The following is a 17,472-nucleotide window of genomic DNA, read 5'->3' as shown; positions in this document are numbered from 1 at the left end:
TTAGATAGCCCTTTCCATGGAGGTTCTTAGAAGCAGGGACAAGAGAGCATGCTCACTCTCCTGGGCACAGTGTGGGCTCACTACCACCTGCTTTGTGTTCTTGAGTTGCTTATTTGGGGGCTGTGACCTCTGCCTCTAGCACTTATAGCTAGGATTCCACTGCAGGGCGGGGGCCAGGGCTTCGTGAACAGAGGGGCAGAGGTAGCAGGCAAGAGGCACTTATGTTCCTACAGCTCTCTCCTCCTTCCCTTCCTCTTAGATGTGAATGAGTGTGATGACTTGAACGGGCCTGCTGCGCTCTGTGTCCATGGTCACTGTGAGAACACGGAGGGCTCCTACCGCTGCCACTGCTCCCCAGGTTATGTGGCTGAGGCAGGCCCCCCACACTGCATCGCCAAGGAGTAGCAGTGAGGGATCACTGTGGGCAGCTACCTGGAAATGGCCCTAGCCACAGGCGGGGCCCTTGAGGAAGCTTTCCTAGCTGGGAAGTCACCATGAAGACATCAGGCAGGCCCCTGCAGCCAGCTCCTGGCCAGCCTTGCCTGCTATTCATCTTCCAGCTTAGCCTCTGGCTGTGAGCTTCTGTCATTGCCACCACGCTGCCATGCCCTTGCTTGGCTCAAACACCACCAAATGCTTTAATGCTTCAGCCACTGGCCATGAGGCCCAGTCTGCCATCTCTCCTGGCCTTGCCATGGGATGCTTACCAAAGGATGGCCCTCATCCACCCCCTCAAGCTATGCAAACATGCAAGGTCCTCCAGCCTCACATTGCAGACACCCTTTTCCAGCCATGATCCACGTGTCATCCTGATGATTCCACAACTGGGTTAGAGGCTACATCTGCCCTTGGATGGTCCTTCAGAATCTATGGAGTGAAAAAGGATTGGAGGAAGTTTGGGCAGTGACTCCAATGCCACCTCCCAAGAACCATCACCGCCACTCAGCCATTCTGGTCTGAGCCAGATTTTGCCCATCCTGTAGCCAGTTCTGTGGCCCCAGGGAGAGGCAGAAGATCCCCTCATCTCAGAGAAGCAAGACTGCTACTAGCTTGCTGAGTGTAAGAGACACAAATGAAGGGGGGGCAAGGAGCCTGAGAAAGCAGCAAGAGGGCAATATGAAAAATACGTGGAGTTGACAAGAAAGGGGAGCCAGGGTTTTATGCAAGTCTGAAGAAAATATTCAGTAGCTTCAGGTAAATAACCATTCAAAATCCACTCAGCGATAGCTCCTGTGCACCACAGCATGGGCTGCCACAAGGCAAGGCGCCCATCTCCGAAGACCTGTTTTAAACACATACCGCTTCTTACAGGAAACAAATCTCTCCTGGGCTCTCCTTTTGTGGACACCAGTTTGATGTGCTAAAAATAAAGAGGTCTATTTTCTAGCTTGTGAAATACAGTGTAGTCTTGTTTAGGGGAAGCCAGATTGCCCACGTTGTTTCTTCTCTCTACTCAGAAGCCTCTGCCTTCTCCCCCTTCATAAAAAGGATGGCTGGCATCCCTCTGAGTTTACAAGTAGAGACCCTCTCCAACCTGGGCTAGCTGGGAGTTTAGAACCACGGTGGAATAAAGAAATGTACATCTGGGTTCTTCTGTTTTTGTTTTTATTTCATCTTAAACCAAATTTCTTACCATGTTGCCTAAGTCTAAATATTAGAGATGAGGCCGTGCCCACCCCCTTGCCAGCTCTGCCAATAGCCTATGATTGGGTCCAAATGGGAAAAGGTTCTTTACTCTGCTGAGAGAAGGGAAGCTCTGACTTTGCATTTCTCTGAGGAATGGCAATGTAAATGAACACGGCTCTGTGCCAGAAGACATGCAGATGAATGCTATTTTCTTAACTTAATCAGTCCTGTTCTACTGCTGCTCTGATTGTCAGCCGTCACATCATAACTTATTGAATGCTTGCTACGTGCCAGGCACCGTGTTGAGTGCTGTACACAAATTTCATTTAATCATCCAACAATCCTACTTACTATGTTTATTCCTAATTTACAGATGAAGAAATTGACAAAGCTTAAATAATTTGCTCTAGGTCACTATACAAGTTGAGGTGTTTTCAGCAGACAAAAATATATACTTCTTAAACACAGGAAAATATTCTGACTTCATTCATAATAAAAAGAAATGCAAGTTAAAACCACACTGAGACACTTTTAAAAAATTGTCAGATTGGCAAAGATCAAAAAGTTTGTTAAGGCTCCTAGTTGGCAAGCTTCTGGAGAAAGGCACTCATACATAGGCTGACAGGAGTATAAATTGATACAACTTCTGAAGAGGATAATATAACAATGTCTTTCAAAATCACAAAAGCACTTACTCTTTGAATCAGTAATTCCACTTCTAGGAATTTAACCTTCAGATATATTCTCACTAAGTGTGAAATGACATATGTATGAGGTTATTTATTATAGTGTTATCTGTAATAGCAAAAGATTAGAAACAATTAATTGCTATGGAGCCCTAAAAAGAAGGAAAAAAACAGCGGCTCTAAATGCCTTGATAAGATAGCCAAAACAGATTGAGGTACAAAGGGAGGTTGTATAACAAAGTGCAACATATGCTGCTATTTGTCTCAAGAAAGGAGAATTGGATATCCGCTAACCTCATCCTTGCCACTCCACCTTACACCCTTATTGCAGAGAACTTACCATTCCTCCATATACCCTGCTGGCACTGCCCCTCCTCCCAACCCTCGCCTTCCTGCCCACTCTTCCAGAAACATTTCATGTATATACACATAGTTCCTTGTATTAAAAACACAAATAGCATATGATCCATGCTGTTCTGCACTTTGCTTTTTTCACTTAATACATACTGGCACATCGAGAGCTGTCTCATTCTATTTTATAACTGTATACCATTCCATCCAATGGATAAATCATAACTTATTTAATCAGTCCCCCTGTTAATGGACATTTCCATGGTTTCCTATCTTTTGCTATTATAAATAACGCTATAATGAATATTCTTGTGCATATGTTATTTCACATTATATCTACGGGATTATGCCTGTGGGGTAAATTCTTAAACAATGGTGGTTTGTGGGGAAGGTGACAGGGTGGATGGGTAGAGGATTGGGAGACTTTTCACTGTATCCCCTTTTGTGTCTCTGTGTTTTGTACCATGTGTATTACCTATTCAAAAAAATAAAATATTTTTAAATACAGCTGCTGGCCATAGACTACTTAAATGTTCCCTCTCTTTATATATTTGACTATATTTTACAATGAAAGCCAGACAATAATTATTTTAAAACTTCTAAAGCAAACTTCCCTTAAGCAGCCCTGGGGCACTTCTATGGAGAAATGGCAAACAGGGATTTTAAAAGAGCAATCATAAACATCAATGCCAGATACCCAGGAAAGCAGAGGAGGTGCCTGCCTTTGAGACGAACATGCAAAACCATAATAATGTTGCAGCGGACAGTGTCAGGCCCTGCTTATTGCATGACATCAGCTCAGGTCCAGAGTTCAAGTGATGGCTACACCATGACGACCAATGCTGCCCACTTCTCTGTATAGGATGCTCCTGCCAAATGTCAACCTGCACTCGGGTGCTTTGTAACAAAAGACCAAAATAGAACTCAACTCTCAGAAGAAAGCTAGAGAAGGAAGACTATCTTCTTGGACAACCACTTTAGTAGTCCTTCCTAATCTCTTACTTATGATCCTGTTTTCTCCTAATCCCTTGTAATCAGTCAACACGCCCACACAGAGAAACTCAGGGTGGGTGGGCCACAGATAGTTTATATGTCACTAGTCACCATCAATCACAAAGCTGAAGAGTGTGATTCCACAAGATCTGGCCTTGACCAACAACATACAGCAGATTCAGGGCTCCCTTGCCTTTGGTTCTTGCATGCTCATGTTTTGCTAAAGCAGAGGTGGGGCATGCTGCCCCAGGTACTCACTAGCTTGCACATGTTAGATAAAACCAATTCTGCAGCAAACAGGGCCTTGATAACCTCCCCTCGAAAGTAATGGAGAGGCAAAAAAATCTCCCAATTGATACTGGAAGAGTGTAGTTTTCCTAAATGAATTTGCAGTGAGCAAAATTTGTGAAAACATCTGCTGGCTGTTATGGCCTGCCAGGAAGAAGGCATCTGGTCAGAAAGGGTCTGCAAAAGATCAGAAACCCGTTTTACTATTCTGTTTATTCCAAGCAAACCACCCACTGTTCCCTGGATGCTATCATTTCCCTATGTCCTGCAGTCTTAAAATTTCTACATCAGCTCCCTCCAACAGAGACTTCTTTTTACCATTTCAGGTTTCCCCACAAAGTAAGGTGATTTTTCTCAAATCCACCCTTTCTAAACACAAAATTCCAATTCTATTAACAGTAGGTACTTACATATACGCATTTGAAGGGACTCTGCAATGTTATGGTTTATTGAGCAACTAAAGCTATTATACTTGTGCTCAGTATGAGTTTTAAAATCACCAAATCAATATATAACCCACAAAAATATTCATGAAGAATAGGTTCTAACAGTTAAAATGTAGCAAAATCTCTTTTTAAGGAGGGTAAAAGGACTTAGTCTGCATAGAAAATAAGGATAAGTCAACTAGCACATTCAGGAAGAGTAAGGTGAAGAAAACATTTCATTGGCCTTTCTCATCCTCTCTGGCCTAGTAACCAGTGTTTAAGTTACCCAATCTGTGATCCTGATGCAAAACAGAAGTACATAATGACTTTCTCTAAAATGAAGCTTTTATCCATAGCTTTACACATATGTACAAGCAGCTCTGAAGGTCAGAGAAGTAATTCCAAATTTTGGAACCTTGGAGGCTTGACAGAATATACTGGGTTTCAACCAATTATTAAATCTTAGGTAACAGCATCTAGAGGCTTGGCCTTAGACTTGTGTAGGAGAAATTAAGAGTAAAAGCTTCATATTCTGAAAACAACGGTGGTAAAACACTCCTGGATTGAGGGACATAACCTTGAGAGAGGAACATGATTGGAAGGAAACCTCTAGAATTGTACTAATCCCAGGTTCCTCAAACTGGTACAAACGGTAGCAGGCTCTGGGTCCCTAGTCATCGCATCAAAGTTTGACAGAGAAGGATGACCCACAGGAGCAGCCTTGCTGCGCTTGAGGATTGTTCAACACTTGAAATGAGCTTCGGATCAGTTCTTGGCTGAAGTCCACCTGGGCCCCCTTCACGAAGGCCAAGCTATCAGAGTCCACCACCACTCTTGCCCCACCCTGTTCAAATACCCTGAAACGACAGGAGGAAGGCATTAATGAATATCACAGACGCCAAAAATATGACATCCTCTGAGCCCAGAGATGCACATTCTCTGTTTACGGAAATACAGAGGAAGCATCTCTTATTACCGCTAACAGGTGCTGATTTTCTTTTACGCAAAAGAGTCAACCAAATGAATACTGGGAAATCTCGAGATTTAGGTCTGGAATCTAGTCCAGCCTGGCTCTCCACCAACTACCCTACGGACCTAGACAGGCCAAATTTCCTCCTATAACTTAGTTATTTTGAATCAAGACAACAAATCTTCACAGTACTCCACTATGTAAGAAGGATGTGGTAAGCATCCTTAGCAGACCTTTTAAATCTGGAATAAAAGTGCACCTTACACTGGAGACACTTCCCGCACATTTTCTGACGACCCACCCCTTCCTTCTTGCCTGTCGTCGGGGTTGATAACTGTATCCAGTGAAAATTTGTATTGGAATCCGGAACATCCACCTCCCTCCACCTCCAGCCTGAGGAATTCTGACCCTTCGGTGATTTCCAGAAGCCTCTGAAATGCAGGAAAGGGGATCAAGAATGCTGGGAAAGGGGAGGAAGAAGGGTGGGCCGAGGAGAGGCCCCGCACTCCCGGCCCTCTCCAGGGCACCGGCCCCCCGCGTCCGACCTCCTACCTGGACGCAGCTCTCGGTGAGGTGGATCTGCCCTTCGTCCGCCTCGGGGCTGGAGGACGACGCTTCCCGAAGCGCCTGAGGTCCGCGGGAGGCCGCGAGGAGCCTGCTGAGCAAGGGACGAGAATGAGCCCGGGGGCAGAGGGTTGCCTGGCGACCTCCAGCCGGACAGCCTTGCCTGACCTGACGACCTCCACCTGGACAGCCTCACACCAAAGCCCCACCTCCCCCGCCGGCCTTAGTTTCCCCTTACTTCTCGCGGCGCAGAACCTAACACCCCTCCCAGAAGCCTTTCTAGGCTTGGTACCTGCCCCTTGGCCAGGGGGCGACCGCTCTCAGCGCCGCGGCCGTTAGGGATAACCGCCAGGTGGCCGCCATTTTCTTCCCCAAGCCCCGCCCCTCGCGTCCCCCCAATCCCCTTCTCCACCAGGGCCCCGGGAGGCGGGACCCACGGAGACCCCGCCTTCGAGCGCGCCTATTGGGTGGCGCTGGAGGAGAAGAGATTTGATTGGCTAGAAGTGCATTGCGGCAGCAGGGACGCACCAACGAAGCCCAGGCGGAGCGCCGGCGACAGGGGCGGGGAGGGGCGGAGTTGGATCCCAGCCCAGCGGGTAGCCGAGCGGAGAAGATGGGCGGGGATAGTGGGCGTCTGGGCCGGGCCGAGCCGAGCTCGGCTCCCTGGAGCCGGGGGAGGGGCGGGGCGCTGGCGGGCCTCGGCCTTGGTCGCTGGTGCCGGGTCTGCTGACCGGGCTCCTCCCCGAGCCCGCCCCAGCTAGTCTATCTTGTGACCGCGGCGGCCGCGGCTTCCTTCCTCGCGTTTGGAGCCTGCTCAGCTGCGATGCGTTCCTTGGCCGCCGCGTTCCTGCTCCTGGCGCTGGGCGCCTCCGCCCTGGCCAACCCGGTGCATTTCAAGGACTGCGGTGAGTCTCGGGCCAGTCCAAGTTCCCGCGCCCTCGGCGGCAGCCCCCGCCGGCACCGCGCGCTGAGACACGCGGGCTGGGTCGGGCGGGTCCCGCGGGGGGCCGGGTTCAGCCTCGGACCCGTGGTGGAGTGGGCTGGAGTGGGCTAGGGTGGGGGATTCGGTGAAACCCGACCCCTCGCAACTTTGTCTTTCCTTGGAATGCGTGTTTGGGGTCCGTGGACTGTCCCCGAGGTGGGGCTTTTGCTGAAGTTTCCTGAAGTTTGTAAGGCAGACAACCGAGGGTCCTTGTGCAGCGCTGGGGGTGAGCGGTGGGAAGCAGAACTTCTTTTTGTTTCTGTCTTCTATCTTGGGTGACTTTTCACTCCCCACTCCATTTGCGTTTCCTTTTCATTTCCCTTTTGCTGACAAGTCAAAACTAAATTCCCCTTTTCATGATTTATTCCGTTAGCGCTTTCTTTGGGCTATGGAATTTTGTGGTTCTTAGTTTTTCCTGCCTACAAAACTCGTGTTCCTAGTCACAGTTTGTGACACATAACCCACTCTTGTCGCTGTGATTAGAATCTTTGTTGGGAAATACAAGGGGTGGGGGGAAGGGTAGAAACTGTGAATTCCATTAGTCAAGTCTATAGAATTAATTGTTCGAGCAGGACTTTTCTAAGGTGGAGAGGTGTAATGATAAATGAAAGGGGCGTGAAACTGAGTTTATAAAATTTGTGAGCTGGAAGGAAACTTGGAGCATATAGTCAATCATGGAATTCCAGAGATATTAGGTGACTTACCCAAAGCCATACAGCAGAATAGGAACCAGAATAAGTTTGCTCTTTTATATCCAGTGCCCAGGTAATAGGAACTGCTCAATAAATATTTGTTGGAAAAAGTAAATGAGGGAATAAATGCTCTCTCTGCTATGTCGTCAAAATTCATGTTGAGGCAAAAGCAAAGTTGGGGGCTATGGGACAGGACTGGTTCAGGAATAAAGACTCTTGGCCTGTTAATATGTAACGAATGCTGTTCCACTGAACTAGGAGACTGGCACTTGAAAGGAGCTATCATCACCTCAAATTACTGCCTTTTTCTCCATTGAACTTAGTGGCCGACACTTGGATGAACACACTGTGTTAACCTTAATGACTCATTCAATCCTCACAGTCCATTTTACAGATGAGGAAGCAGACACAGAGTAACTTGCCCAAGTTTTCACAGCTAGCAAACGGTAGGAAGCTAGTGGGTGTTGGTGAGCCACTTTGGGTTTCAACTGTAACATTAACATTTAAAAATAAAACAACTAAGGAAACTAAATCCAGACACTGTTCTACTCATTTGGAAAAAAGGCGGTATACACTTTATGGCAAGAACTTCTTAAGGGAAGGTTTCAGTTACAGATTGTCACTTCACTTTTGAATTGGGCAATACAAGGTAAAAGCCTGGGACCCACATCAAAAGGCTTTTGAGTTCCACTCTATGCCTCCTTTCCCCTGGAGTGGCATTTCCTCAAGTGAGAAATGGGGCAAGCAAACTAGTTTTGTAATTTTTCAAGTTAGAACTGAGGGGTTTGTTCCATCGACGTTGAAAGTCCAAGAACCTCTTGTCAGCAAAAAACTGGATGAAGGAGCTACAAGTACTACCGTTTACTGAGTTCCTGCTCAGTCATGTGACCCAGCCTTGCAAGAAGCAGGCAGAGGCTGGACGTTGAAAGCTTTAGCATAAGCACTAATTTCCAACAGGTTGTTGATTGAAGTCCCAGATGTCCACAGAAGATAGGACGGAGTGGAAGAGAGTGCTTAGAGAAGAGGTTCTTGCGCGTATAGTTTGAGGACTTTGCTATGGTGGAGAAGCAAGCCAGGGGATAAGGGACTGCAGGGTATTATTTACAGACCTAGCTGGAGCAGCGTTTGTCAATATAATGAAACTGTTCCACCCAGGAGCAGGCCCCGGCTGAGAAAGCAACGTGCCTCTACGTGAGCTTCTCAGTGCATTTCCTGCCGGACTGAGCTGCCTGCTGACTGCGAAGCAGATAATGCGCTCTCACCCTGCAGTTTGCTGTCTTTGTGCATTCGACTTTTGAGACAGAAAGAGTCCATTATATCCGCTGGATCCATAATTTCTACCCACAGAGTATATTTGGAGTGAGAGGCCCACCTTTTGTGTCAAAAGGGAACTTGCTAACCCACCCACGGGCAGCTATTCTAGATTAAATTCATGGACTGAATCCCAACGTGATGATAATAGTGAACACTTACGTAGCATTAGTCTGTTCCAAACACTTATCTAAGAGCTCTGTGTGTGTTAGCTCACCTACCCTCTGAAGGAGGTACTCTCATTAGCCCCAGAGAGGTGAAGTATCTTGCCTTGAGGTTACACAGTAAGTAACAGAGTCAGTGAGATTTCAAGCCCGGGCATCAGGTCCCAGCGTCTCCCTTGCAGCAATGTTGGCCAAATGGCAGAGCTTAGCTTCCCCTGTTAAAGGCAGTGTCAGCAGGCGGTTTGCTTGCATCCTCTCCCATTCACCTGTCCGCTTTCAGGGGCCTGGATGAGGTAATGGGATTTTAAAAGATTTGTACTTAACTTTTTTTTGATCAAGCATCTCTTTTGTGAACAAACGGCACTTTTTTCCTTGTTTAGACTGAATTTTTTTTAAAAAAGACACACACCCTGCCTTAAAGACACTTATTTTGAAGAACACAGGTTTCCAGAGCACACTGTACATCTGTATATCGCAGATGCGTGCTTAAAATTGTTCTCATCAGTAGGAGTATGCGAAGTGTGGAGACCACTGATTTGGAGAGACACCAGGGCAGAAGTGAAAGATGGAGGGGGAGAGCAGTTTGGGAGCAGCCAGTCTCAAGATTCCAAATGGCAACAGTAGCACAGAGACTTGAGCAGTATATGTGCTGCTTTAAAATCCTGGAAGGAGGGACGGGGATGGTTTTCCCGGGCATTGCCCTCCCAGGATGTAGAACAGGGAGGGTTGGCTATGTATGTGTACTTAATAATTTCCTTAATTTCCCTTCACCTATCAAACATGAACAGTGTCCTGGAGACACAGCTAGAGGAGAATGAGCTCACCCTCATTGGGAGAGCAGAGCACCTTCCCATTAGGTAGGAGGCAGCCGAGGTGGTTTATTTTCCCTCCTGTTCCAATTCCTTTTTTCTTTTGTAGGTTCTCAGGTCGGAGTTGTAAAGGAAGTGAATGTGAACCCATGCAGCACCCAGCCCTGCCAGTTGCACAAAGGACAGTCTTACAGTGTCAATGTCACCTTCACCAGTAGTGAGTAAATGTGGCTTTACCTTCAAATTCATCTTAAAGCATAACATCAGTCCCAAGTATTGGCATGAGCATGGGAATGCGGAGGAGGGAATTGCAGTCAGGAAATCTGTGACCTCCCTTCCAACTTGTGCAAAGCTAGGATTCGCTACCCCCTTAGACACCTTTCTCATGCTGGGTGCACATATGTCTATTCCCCTGAGTCCATAGCTGCCAGACTCCCTTTAAGCAAACAGGGAGATTTCCATGTGTTCACAGGCTAGAGAAGACAAGTTGATTTCCCTCTGTCCTATTTTGGTCCATTTTACACAGCAGGCTTTTATGGGAATGTCAACTCTGTTTCGCTACGGACTGCAGGGTGTTAGTACAGACCCCAATTCTATAGACTTTGGAACTCCTCTAAAATGTTATTTAATTTGCCTTCCAGCTATTAAGTCTGTGTTTTGCCTGAACATACAGGAGCAATTAATACTTAGTTTCTGTAAGCTCTAGGGAACCCATTGGGGACCCATGAAACACTCAAGAAATCTGAGCTATCTTCCTCAACTTGAAGAAATATTATTGGAACTTCTTGCTTTCTCATACTACGTTCATCACCTTCAGATTCCCCAGGATCTAGACAAATGCAAAGTCTTTATTTCTAGAAAGGGCATCTACCTTGAATCTTTCCCTCATTTTCTATCCCATGGAACTAGATTAGGCAATCCAATAAGAAATCTCAGGGCTGGCCCGGTGGTGCAGTGGTTAAGTTCACGTGTTCCGCTTCGGTGGCCTGGGGTTTGCCAGTTCGGATCCCAGGTGCAGACATGGCACCGCTTGGCAAGCCATGCTGTGGCAGGCGTCCCACATATAAAGTAGAGGAAGATAGGCACGGATATTAGCTCAGGGCCAGTCTTCCTCAACAAAAAGGGGAAGATTGGCAGCAGATGTTAGCTTAGGGCTAATCTTTCTCAAAAAAAAATTAATCAATTAAAAAAAAAAGAAATCTCAGAGTTTCTGTCATCTCTTTTTCTTAAGCCTAAAGACAGCTCTAAGTACTAGAGTTGTTTTTCTCCTGGATGATACCCTGACTCCCCTATTGTTCCAAACAAAAAAGTACCTTCTAAGCAAAAATAACCCCCAACCCAGACAGAAACACTTGGATTTGTTTTTGTTTTTTTTTTTGGAAGATTAGCCCTGAGCTAACATCTGTCACCAATCCTCCTCTTTTTGCTGAGGAAGCCTGGCCCTTAGCTAACATCCGTGCCTATCTTCCTCTACTTTTTTTTTATATGTGGGACGCCTGCCACAGCACGGCTTGACAAGTGGTACAGAGGTCCGCACCCGGGATCCGAACCAGCAAACCCTGGGCTGCTGGAGTGAAATGTGCGAACTTAACCGCTGCGCCACCGGGCCGGCACCTAGCCAGAAAGAAACAGTCAATACTCTGAATCTCCAGAATAAGCTAACAACTTGTGACTCTGGTTGCCTTCATTTTATTATATTTATTCTTTCTGCCCATCTTGTGAGATGGAGAGTGGAGGTTAGCGGGGACTGTAGCTCTGTCTAATCTTACCCAGTTTCTAAAGGGTTACCTCTTTCACTACTGTTACAGCCCATGGCATTTCTGTGGAGATGCCTTATTCCCTCTTTTCACATAGCCTTGCATTTTATTCTTGATTGCTAATAGAATACTTTGGGCGGGTTATTTGAGAATTCAGAGGCCAGTCTCCTAAAACTCTTTAAGATGTACAATACACTTTGACAGAGCTGATGTAAATAGTAAACAGAAAGTTTACTGCCAAAGATGAGTTGCCTTGTTGGATAAGGTTATTTATCCAGGTGTCTCTGATTCTCTTGAGAAACTGTGAAAGGCAATGAAGAGCAAGGTGGTGTGAAGAGCAAAGAAGAAACCCCCACTGATTACTTCTTATTTGCATAATTCAGTAATTTTTCAAGTTTTGGAGTGAATGCTTGCTCTGTAACATTCACAGAGGTGCTAAGCATAACTACAAACAGACATAGACCCTAGGAATTAAAGGGTAGCGACTTTATGATCTGCTGTCATAGCAGTGCTGTTGCTTAAGAATATATCTGAATTTTGTGTTTAAGAGTTGGGAAATAGGCTGTTTCCTTTACTCTCTGACTCTCTGTTTTTTCTCGCAGATACTCAGTCTCAAAGTAGCAAAGCTGTGGTGCATGGCATCGTGTTGGGTGTCCCCGTTCCTTTTCCCATCCCTGAGCCTGATGGTTGTAAGAGTGGAATCAGCTGCCCCATCCAAAAAGACAAGTCCTATAACTACGTGAATAAACTGCCAGTGAAGAGTGAATACCCCTCTGTAAGTGACATTATCAAGGACACTGGAGGCCTTGTGACTAGATTAGAAATCTGGGGGCTGGCCTGGTGGCATAGTGGTTGAATTCGCATGCTCCACTTCAGCGGCCCAGGGTTCGCCAGTTCGCATCCTGGGTGCAGACCTACACACTGCTCATCAAGCCATGCTGTGGCGGCATCCCACATAGAAGAACTAGAAGGACTTACAACTAGGGTACACAACTACGTACTGGGGCCTTGGGGAGAAAAAAAGAAGAAAAGAGGAAGCTCGGCAACAGATGTTAGCTCAGGGCCAATCTTCCTTGGGAAAAAAAAGGAAATCTGAGGAGAGGGGGCAGGAGGAAAAGATTGGAGTAGGAGTCCTTCATCTCTGTGATGAAGCAGCAAAAGCCTAAGGGAAAGGAGATAAGTTTGAGTGTGGGAATCATGAGGTAGGGCAGATGTTTTTCATTGTGCCTCTTTGTTCTTGTCTGTAGCCTAATGGTTAGCCTGTTTCTAATGGTGCCATTTTTATATACAGTATGCTACTGGATTCTCACGAATCTCTTTGTAGAGGTGATGTCATCCCTATTTTACAGATGAAGAAATTTGAGCCTTCATGTCATGCAATATGAACAGAGTCCACGCCACTAAGAACTACTACAGCCCAGATTTAGAGCCGGGTCTTGTGACTCCAAAACTTGTGCAATGTTAAAAGATTTTAGCAAGAGTTCAAGATTTCAAGTTGTCATAGCATTGTCATCAGAAAATCCTGGTTTCTCCAATAATCTCTTGATAAGAGAGCGGTAGTTTGTTAGCTCCACAGCTGGGAGGTAGCTTTTTCCATTCTTTCTCCCCTCCACACCCCTCCTCCTTCACCTCTCACTGACCCTGCTATACCTACTTCTTTTTCTACAAACACTTGTGAGATAGAGCCTGCTGGAATGGGCCTATATTAAAGATATGAATCTTGGGGGCCAGCCCTGTGGCCGAGTGGTTAAAATTCCATGTGCTCGGCTTCAGCAGCCCGGTTTCACGGGTTCAGATCCTGGGTGCGGACCTACTCCACGCCTGAGCCATGCCATGGCACCACCCACATACAAAACAGAGGAAGACTGGCACGGATGTTAACTCGGGGCCAATCTTCCTCACCAAAAAACCCAAAAATACAAAAAGATATGAATCTTGATAAGAATGGGGTAAGTAAAGGGATTACTTTTTTCCATGAAGAAAAAGCTGCATTCTTGAAAGGAAATCAAATAGAACCCAGGAGCAGTCTGGCCGTTTATTTTCTAGAAATAGCAAGTAATTAAAGAACATTCTAAAGAGACTTTAATGTAGGGCGTCTGTGCTTAAAGGATGTCAAGAGTTTTTCCCTATTGTTTTTCTCTTTCTCCAGATAAAACTGGTGGTGAAGTGGGAACTTCAGGATGACAAAGGCCAAAGTCTCTTCTGCTGGGAAATCCCAGTGCAGATTGAAGGCTAGAGCTGTTTGCTGCAGTATGTCCCTCTGGGGGTGAGAGAGCACGGGTGGAGGGACGCGAGGAGGAATCAGGCCCAAACCAAGTGCCATAAGATGAAAGGAATTTCTAGATACTGTTTTATGCCTCTCAAACTCCAAAAGCATCTACGACCCTGTCTCCTGAGAGCTCAGAACTGTCGCCCTTGTGATACCTCTGCAAAAGGGTTGAAGGAAAGGAGAGAGTGAGACTATAGGGCTTGTTTTCATTGTCTTGAGTGTTTTTTGCTGTTGGAATAAGAAGGGTCCAGCCAGACAGGACCCAAATGAGGCTGCTTAGGGATAGTGGATAACTTGCCCGAGGGTTATTGGCCCTTGCGGCAGAGAACAGATCCCAAACCGTGTCCTTCTAGCTGGGATGTTGCACCTGTAAGTCCGTCATCTCCACGTGCCTCCTTGAGTTCAGTGCATCTGGCCAACGGTCCTGCTGACTGGACAGCACCTCCAGCTCCCTGCTTCAGCCGTGGTGACGCCCTCCGGAGGTATCCAGCGTTTCAGTCGAGGGGCGGTGTTCTGTGGCAGAAACTCAACTCTGGCTGCCTGGTTCGCTGTGGTTATCTCATGTCTCCTTTTCTGTCTTAGATGGTTTTCATTAAACTCAGCACTTGATTAGCAGATGTTTGATTTTTTTTTTTTTTAACAACGTTAACTTGTGGTCTCTTTATGCACCTGGAAATGGCCCTTTGAATAAATAAAATCTTGGCAGTGTTGTCTTCTGCATGTAGGCTGTGGTCACCTGCTTCTTGCAGATAGAGTGTGCTCTCTCAGATCCGTGGAAGGCAGACCCCAGTCCTATGGGCCCGGAGTGCAGTAGAGACGTGGCTCTTTCAGAAACTGCCTTTTCTCCTCTTTCTGCCCAGTTAGACATTACCTATCTATTTTACATAAAAGGACCTTCTTGTTTCCCTTTATTTTGCACAATTTTATACCCCCAAGAGTGCTTGAAAGAAGCAGTGAAAGGCTGAATAGTAACAAGATCTGAAAGGTTGAGGGAACTGAATTGGGGAGGGGGCAGTGAGTAAGGTTACAAGTTGATATGAAGCATGGTAATCTTTGGGAACCTGCCATGAGGAAAGCCCAGAAGCTTAAAAATGAAATGTGAAGTTGTAGCAAGTAATAGCTAAGTTAATTAAATCTTGGAAGTGCCTGCTTTTGAAGTCCATGTATAAATGTGGGGCATATATTTTGCTGCCTGTTTTATTTATTTATTTATTTTTTGAGGAAGATTAGCCCTGAGCTAACATCTGCTGCCAATCCTTCTCTTTTTGCTGAGGAAGACTGGCCCTGAGCTAACATCCGGGCCCATCTTCCTCTACTTTATATGTGGGATGCCTGCCACAGCATGGCTTGATAAGCGGTGCATAGGTCCTCTCCCAGGATCCAAACTGGTGAACCCGGGCCGCCAAAGCAGTAAGTGCACACTTAACTGCTGTGCCACTGGGCTGGTCCCTGCTGCCTGTTTTAATCAATGTACCATCAATCAGCTTTTAGCTGTCACAGGGATTACAACCCTATTCACAAGTGAATTAAATAACATGGACCTTGGAAAGCCATCTGTTTTGGGTTGGGGTGTTTATGCAACAAATGAGTCATTTGGTCCAGTTATTTTCATCCCCCCATTTTCACAAACCCTTGGATTTCTTGGGCTCATGAGTTTCCCAAGAAAACCACCAGGGGACAGCCATAGATCGGGAATAAAGTTATCAACAGCCAAATTTACTAGTTAATTCCAGGAGCCAGTCAATCTCTGGACTCTTTAGCTAAGATGTTTTGTGTAACCTATCACATTGCATGTAGAGGGACAGCCCCCTCTTGTCTCACCATGCTGGACCCTAGGTATCTCGGTTGACTGCTGTGGTCTCTGGCTTCAGACTCCTGGGAGTCAGGTCCTGGCTTCATCACTTAAGAAGACTACCAGTGCAATCTTTAAATTCTTTAACCTCTCTGTGCTTCCGTTTCCTTATCTATTTAAATAGGGAGAATAACAGTAGGACTGTGAGGATTAAATGAGAGGATGCTTGTAAAACTAGAATGACCCCTGGCACATAGTACACAATCAGGAAATATTAGCTATTCTAGGAGACAGATATTGTTCCTCATCTAGAGATACTAGCAGGAAAATCAAAATTCAATCTGAGTGTGATATGTCACCTCAGAAAAATGAGACTGTGCACGGAACTTTTCGAGGTGCCTGGAAAAGCTCAGTTCTCATGTGTGTCTTCTCTCTCCCTATTCCCAGAAGACTCCTCATGTCATTGAGCTACCTGCCCTGCACTTCACAGTCCTGCCCTCATGTGTTAAAAGAAGACAGAAGGAAAGCAGTTCAGCTAGTGTGTACCCTTCAGTCAGAGCAGAAGGGTAACGCAGCAGCTTATGACTGTTTACCAGCCATCACGAGGCGCGTGGAGCCTGCTGCGGTGAGCTGGATACGGCTCCCGTGGGGGGATTAGTTTGAAAGGTCTTCTTCTGTACAGACGGTTCCCAACATGCCCCCGAGTCGTTAAAACATTGAGAAGCACTGAATCTTAGGCTATATAAGAAAGGTCATGCTCTTGCCAGTGACGCTGTCATACTTTTCTAGGCCACCGAGCAAGCCTTAGAGGCTTGGACACGGCTCCTCCTGCATGAATTCCAGGGTAGAAAAACCCCAAAGTCCAGTCGTTAAAAAAATGTGAGGGGGACCTCTGGTTCCAGGACAAAGGGAACCCAATACCTAGTATCTCCAATTTGGGAGAGTATTAGAGGGGAGGCCTGGCATTTAGTCAGATCTTCAGGCTAATAAAAAGCAGGAAGCATGGAGTAACCTTCAATCCTGTATGTTTGGTTTTGAAACCTTAGTTGATTTTTTAAAAGAAACAGATTGATCTTAATTACGTTTTGCAAAGGTTAATAAAACAGTCTGTTCTCTGAGGACACCCACAGATGTAGGAAGGGTGGCTTGGCATAGGTGAGGTCTGAGCAAGGGGAAGATGATCTGAAATTAGCCCTTCACGTCAGATAACCCAAAAAACAAATGGTGCTTAAGTCAGAAATAGAGGTTGGGGGACGTAAAGGCCTGGGATCTCCAGTTGAGGGATGTGTGTGTGCACACGCGCGCGTGTGCTGGGAATGGGAGGGACAGTGTTGTGTGACCTGAGGTGAAAGTGGCGCTGGACCTCCACAGATGTTGCCTAAAAGAGTCTTTAGAGGAGTTGAGTCATTTTGGGTGATTGTGTCTTTTTCTATGAAGCGAATCCCCCAGCCTATCCCTCAGATTCCAGACTGAACCCTATTCACTTACAGCTGTCAGTTGACTAGCAACTAAATGGTCTGGGTGTTGGTTGCCATGGAAACATCTAAAAGGCCCATTGCTATAGGAACCTACCATGCTCTCCAAACCAGGGATTTGGTTCCTAAAAATGAGTGGAGGGGAGGGTGGGGGGTGGAGCCTAGGAGGTGGGCTCCACAGGTGGTTTGGGGTCCTAGAAGAGGTGAGTGATGTGGGTGAGCGGGCCTGGCTAGCTGCTTATGACTAGGGCAGAAGAAGGGCAGTGACTTCTTCCACTTTCTGCAGGCGTTCCCGCCTGTTCTCTGCGGTAGCCACAG

At 46.4% G+C, this 17,472-nt stretch overlaps 3 protein-coding genes across 11 annotated transcripts in view; 2 read left to right on the top strand and 1 right to left on the bottom strand.

The window, feature by feature from the left end:
• LTBP2 (latent transforming growth factor beta binding protein 2) overlaps positions 1 to 3,170 on the top strand; it is a 100,390-nt gene extending 97,220 nt beyond the window's left edge. For 5 of the 6 annotated variants that reach the window (XM_046647546.1, XM_046647548.1, XM_046647545.1 and 2 more), the window contains one exon: positions 260 to 3,170. In XM_046647546.1, the coding sequence (XP_046503502.1) occupies positions 260 to 405 (146 nt within the window). In that variant the 3' untranslated portion in view covers positions 406 to 3,170. The remainder of the gene's footprint in view (positions 1 to 259) is intronic. The other variant, XR_006886327.1, reaches the window with a different exon arrangement.
• Positions 1,934 to 6,275, bottom strand: ISCA2 (iron-sulfur cluster assembly 2). Of its 3 annotated transcripts, XM_046647554.1 has the most exons (5): positions 6,196 to 6,270; positions 5,892 to 5,997; positions 5,655 to 5,770; positions 5,081 to 5,226; positions 1,934 to 4,121 (listed from the first exon to the last, which is right to left on the bottom strand). In XM_046647554.1, the coding sequence occupies exons 1-5, from the start codon at positions 6,264 to 6,266 to the stop codon at positions 4,111 to 4,113; spliced, it is 450 nt and encodes a 149-aa protein (XP_046503510.1). In that variant the 5' UTR covers positions 6,267 to 6,270; the 3' UTR covers positions 1,934 to 4,110. The 3 variants fall into 3 exon arrangements, with proteins under 3 accessions (XP_046503510.1, XP_046503509.1, XP_046503508.1); XM_046647553.1 differs by lacking the exon at positions 1,934 to 4,121 and having other exon boundaries at positions 4,139 to 5,226; positions 5,892 to 5,994; positions 6,196 to 6,275; XM_046647552.1 differs by lacking the exon at positions 1,934 to 4,121 and having other exon boundaries at positions 4,139 to 5,226.
• Positions 6,276 to 6,591: 316 nt separating this feature from the next.
• On the top strand, positions 6,592 to 14,502 carry NPC2 (NPC intracellular cholesterol transporter 2). 2 transcript variants are annotated; one of them, XM_046647810.1, is made up of 5 exons: positions 6,592 to 6,808; positions 9,971 to 10,078; positions 12,221 to 12,393; positions 13,768 to 13,884; positions 14,241 to 14,502. In XM_046647810.1, the coding sequence occupies exons 1-4, from the start codon at positions 6,727 to 6,729 to the stop codon at positions 13,852 to 13,854; spliced, it is 450 nt and encodes a 149-aa protein (XP_046503766.1). In that variant the 5' UTR covers positions 6,592 to 6,726; the 3' UTR covers positions 13,855 to 13,884; positions 14,241 to 14,502. The 2 variants fall into 2 exon arrangements, with proteins under 2 accessions (XP_046503766.1, XP_046503765.1); XM_046647809.1 differs by having other exon boundaries at positions 6,593 to 6,808; positions 13,768 to 13,868.
• Positions 14,503 to 17,472: the final 2,970 nt, after the last annotated feature.

Source organism: Equus quagga, chromosome 20, assembly GCF_021613505.1.
Source record: "Equus quagga isolate Etosha38 chromosome 20, UCLA_HA_Equagga_1.0, whole genome shotgun sequence".
NCBI lineage: Eukaryota > Metazoa > Chordata > Mammalia > Perissodactyla > Equidae > Equus > Equus quagga.
Note: the sequence above shows the minus strand (reverse complement) of the source record. Positions and strands in the feature narration are given on the sequence as shown.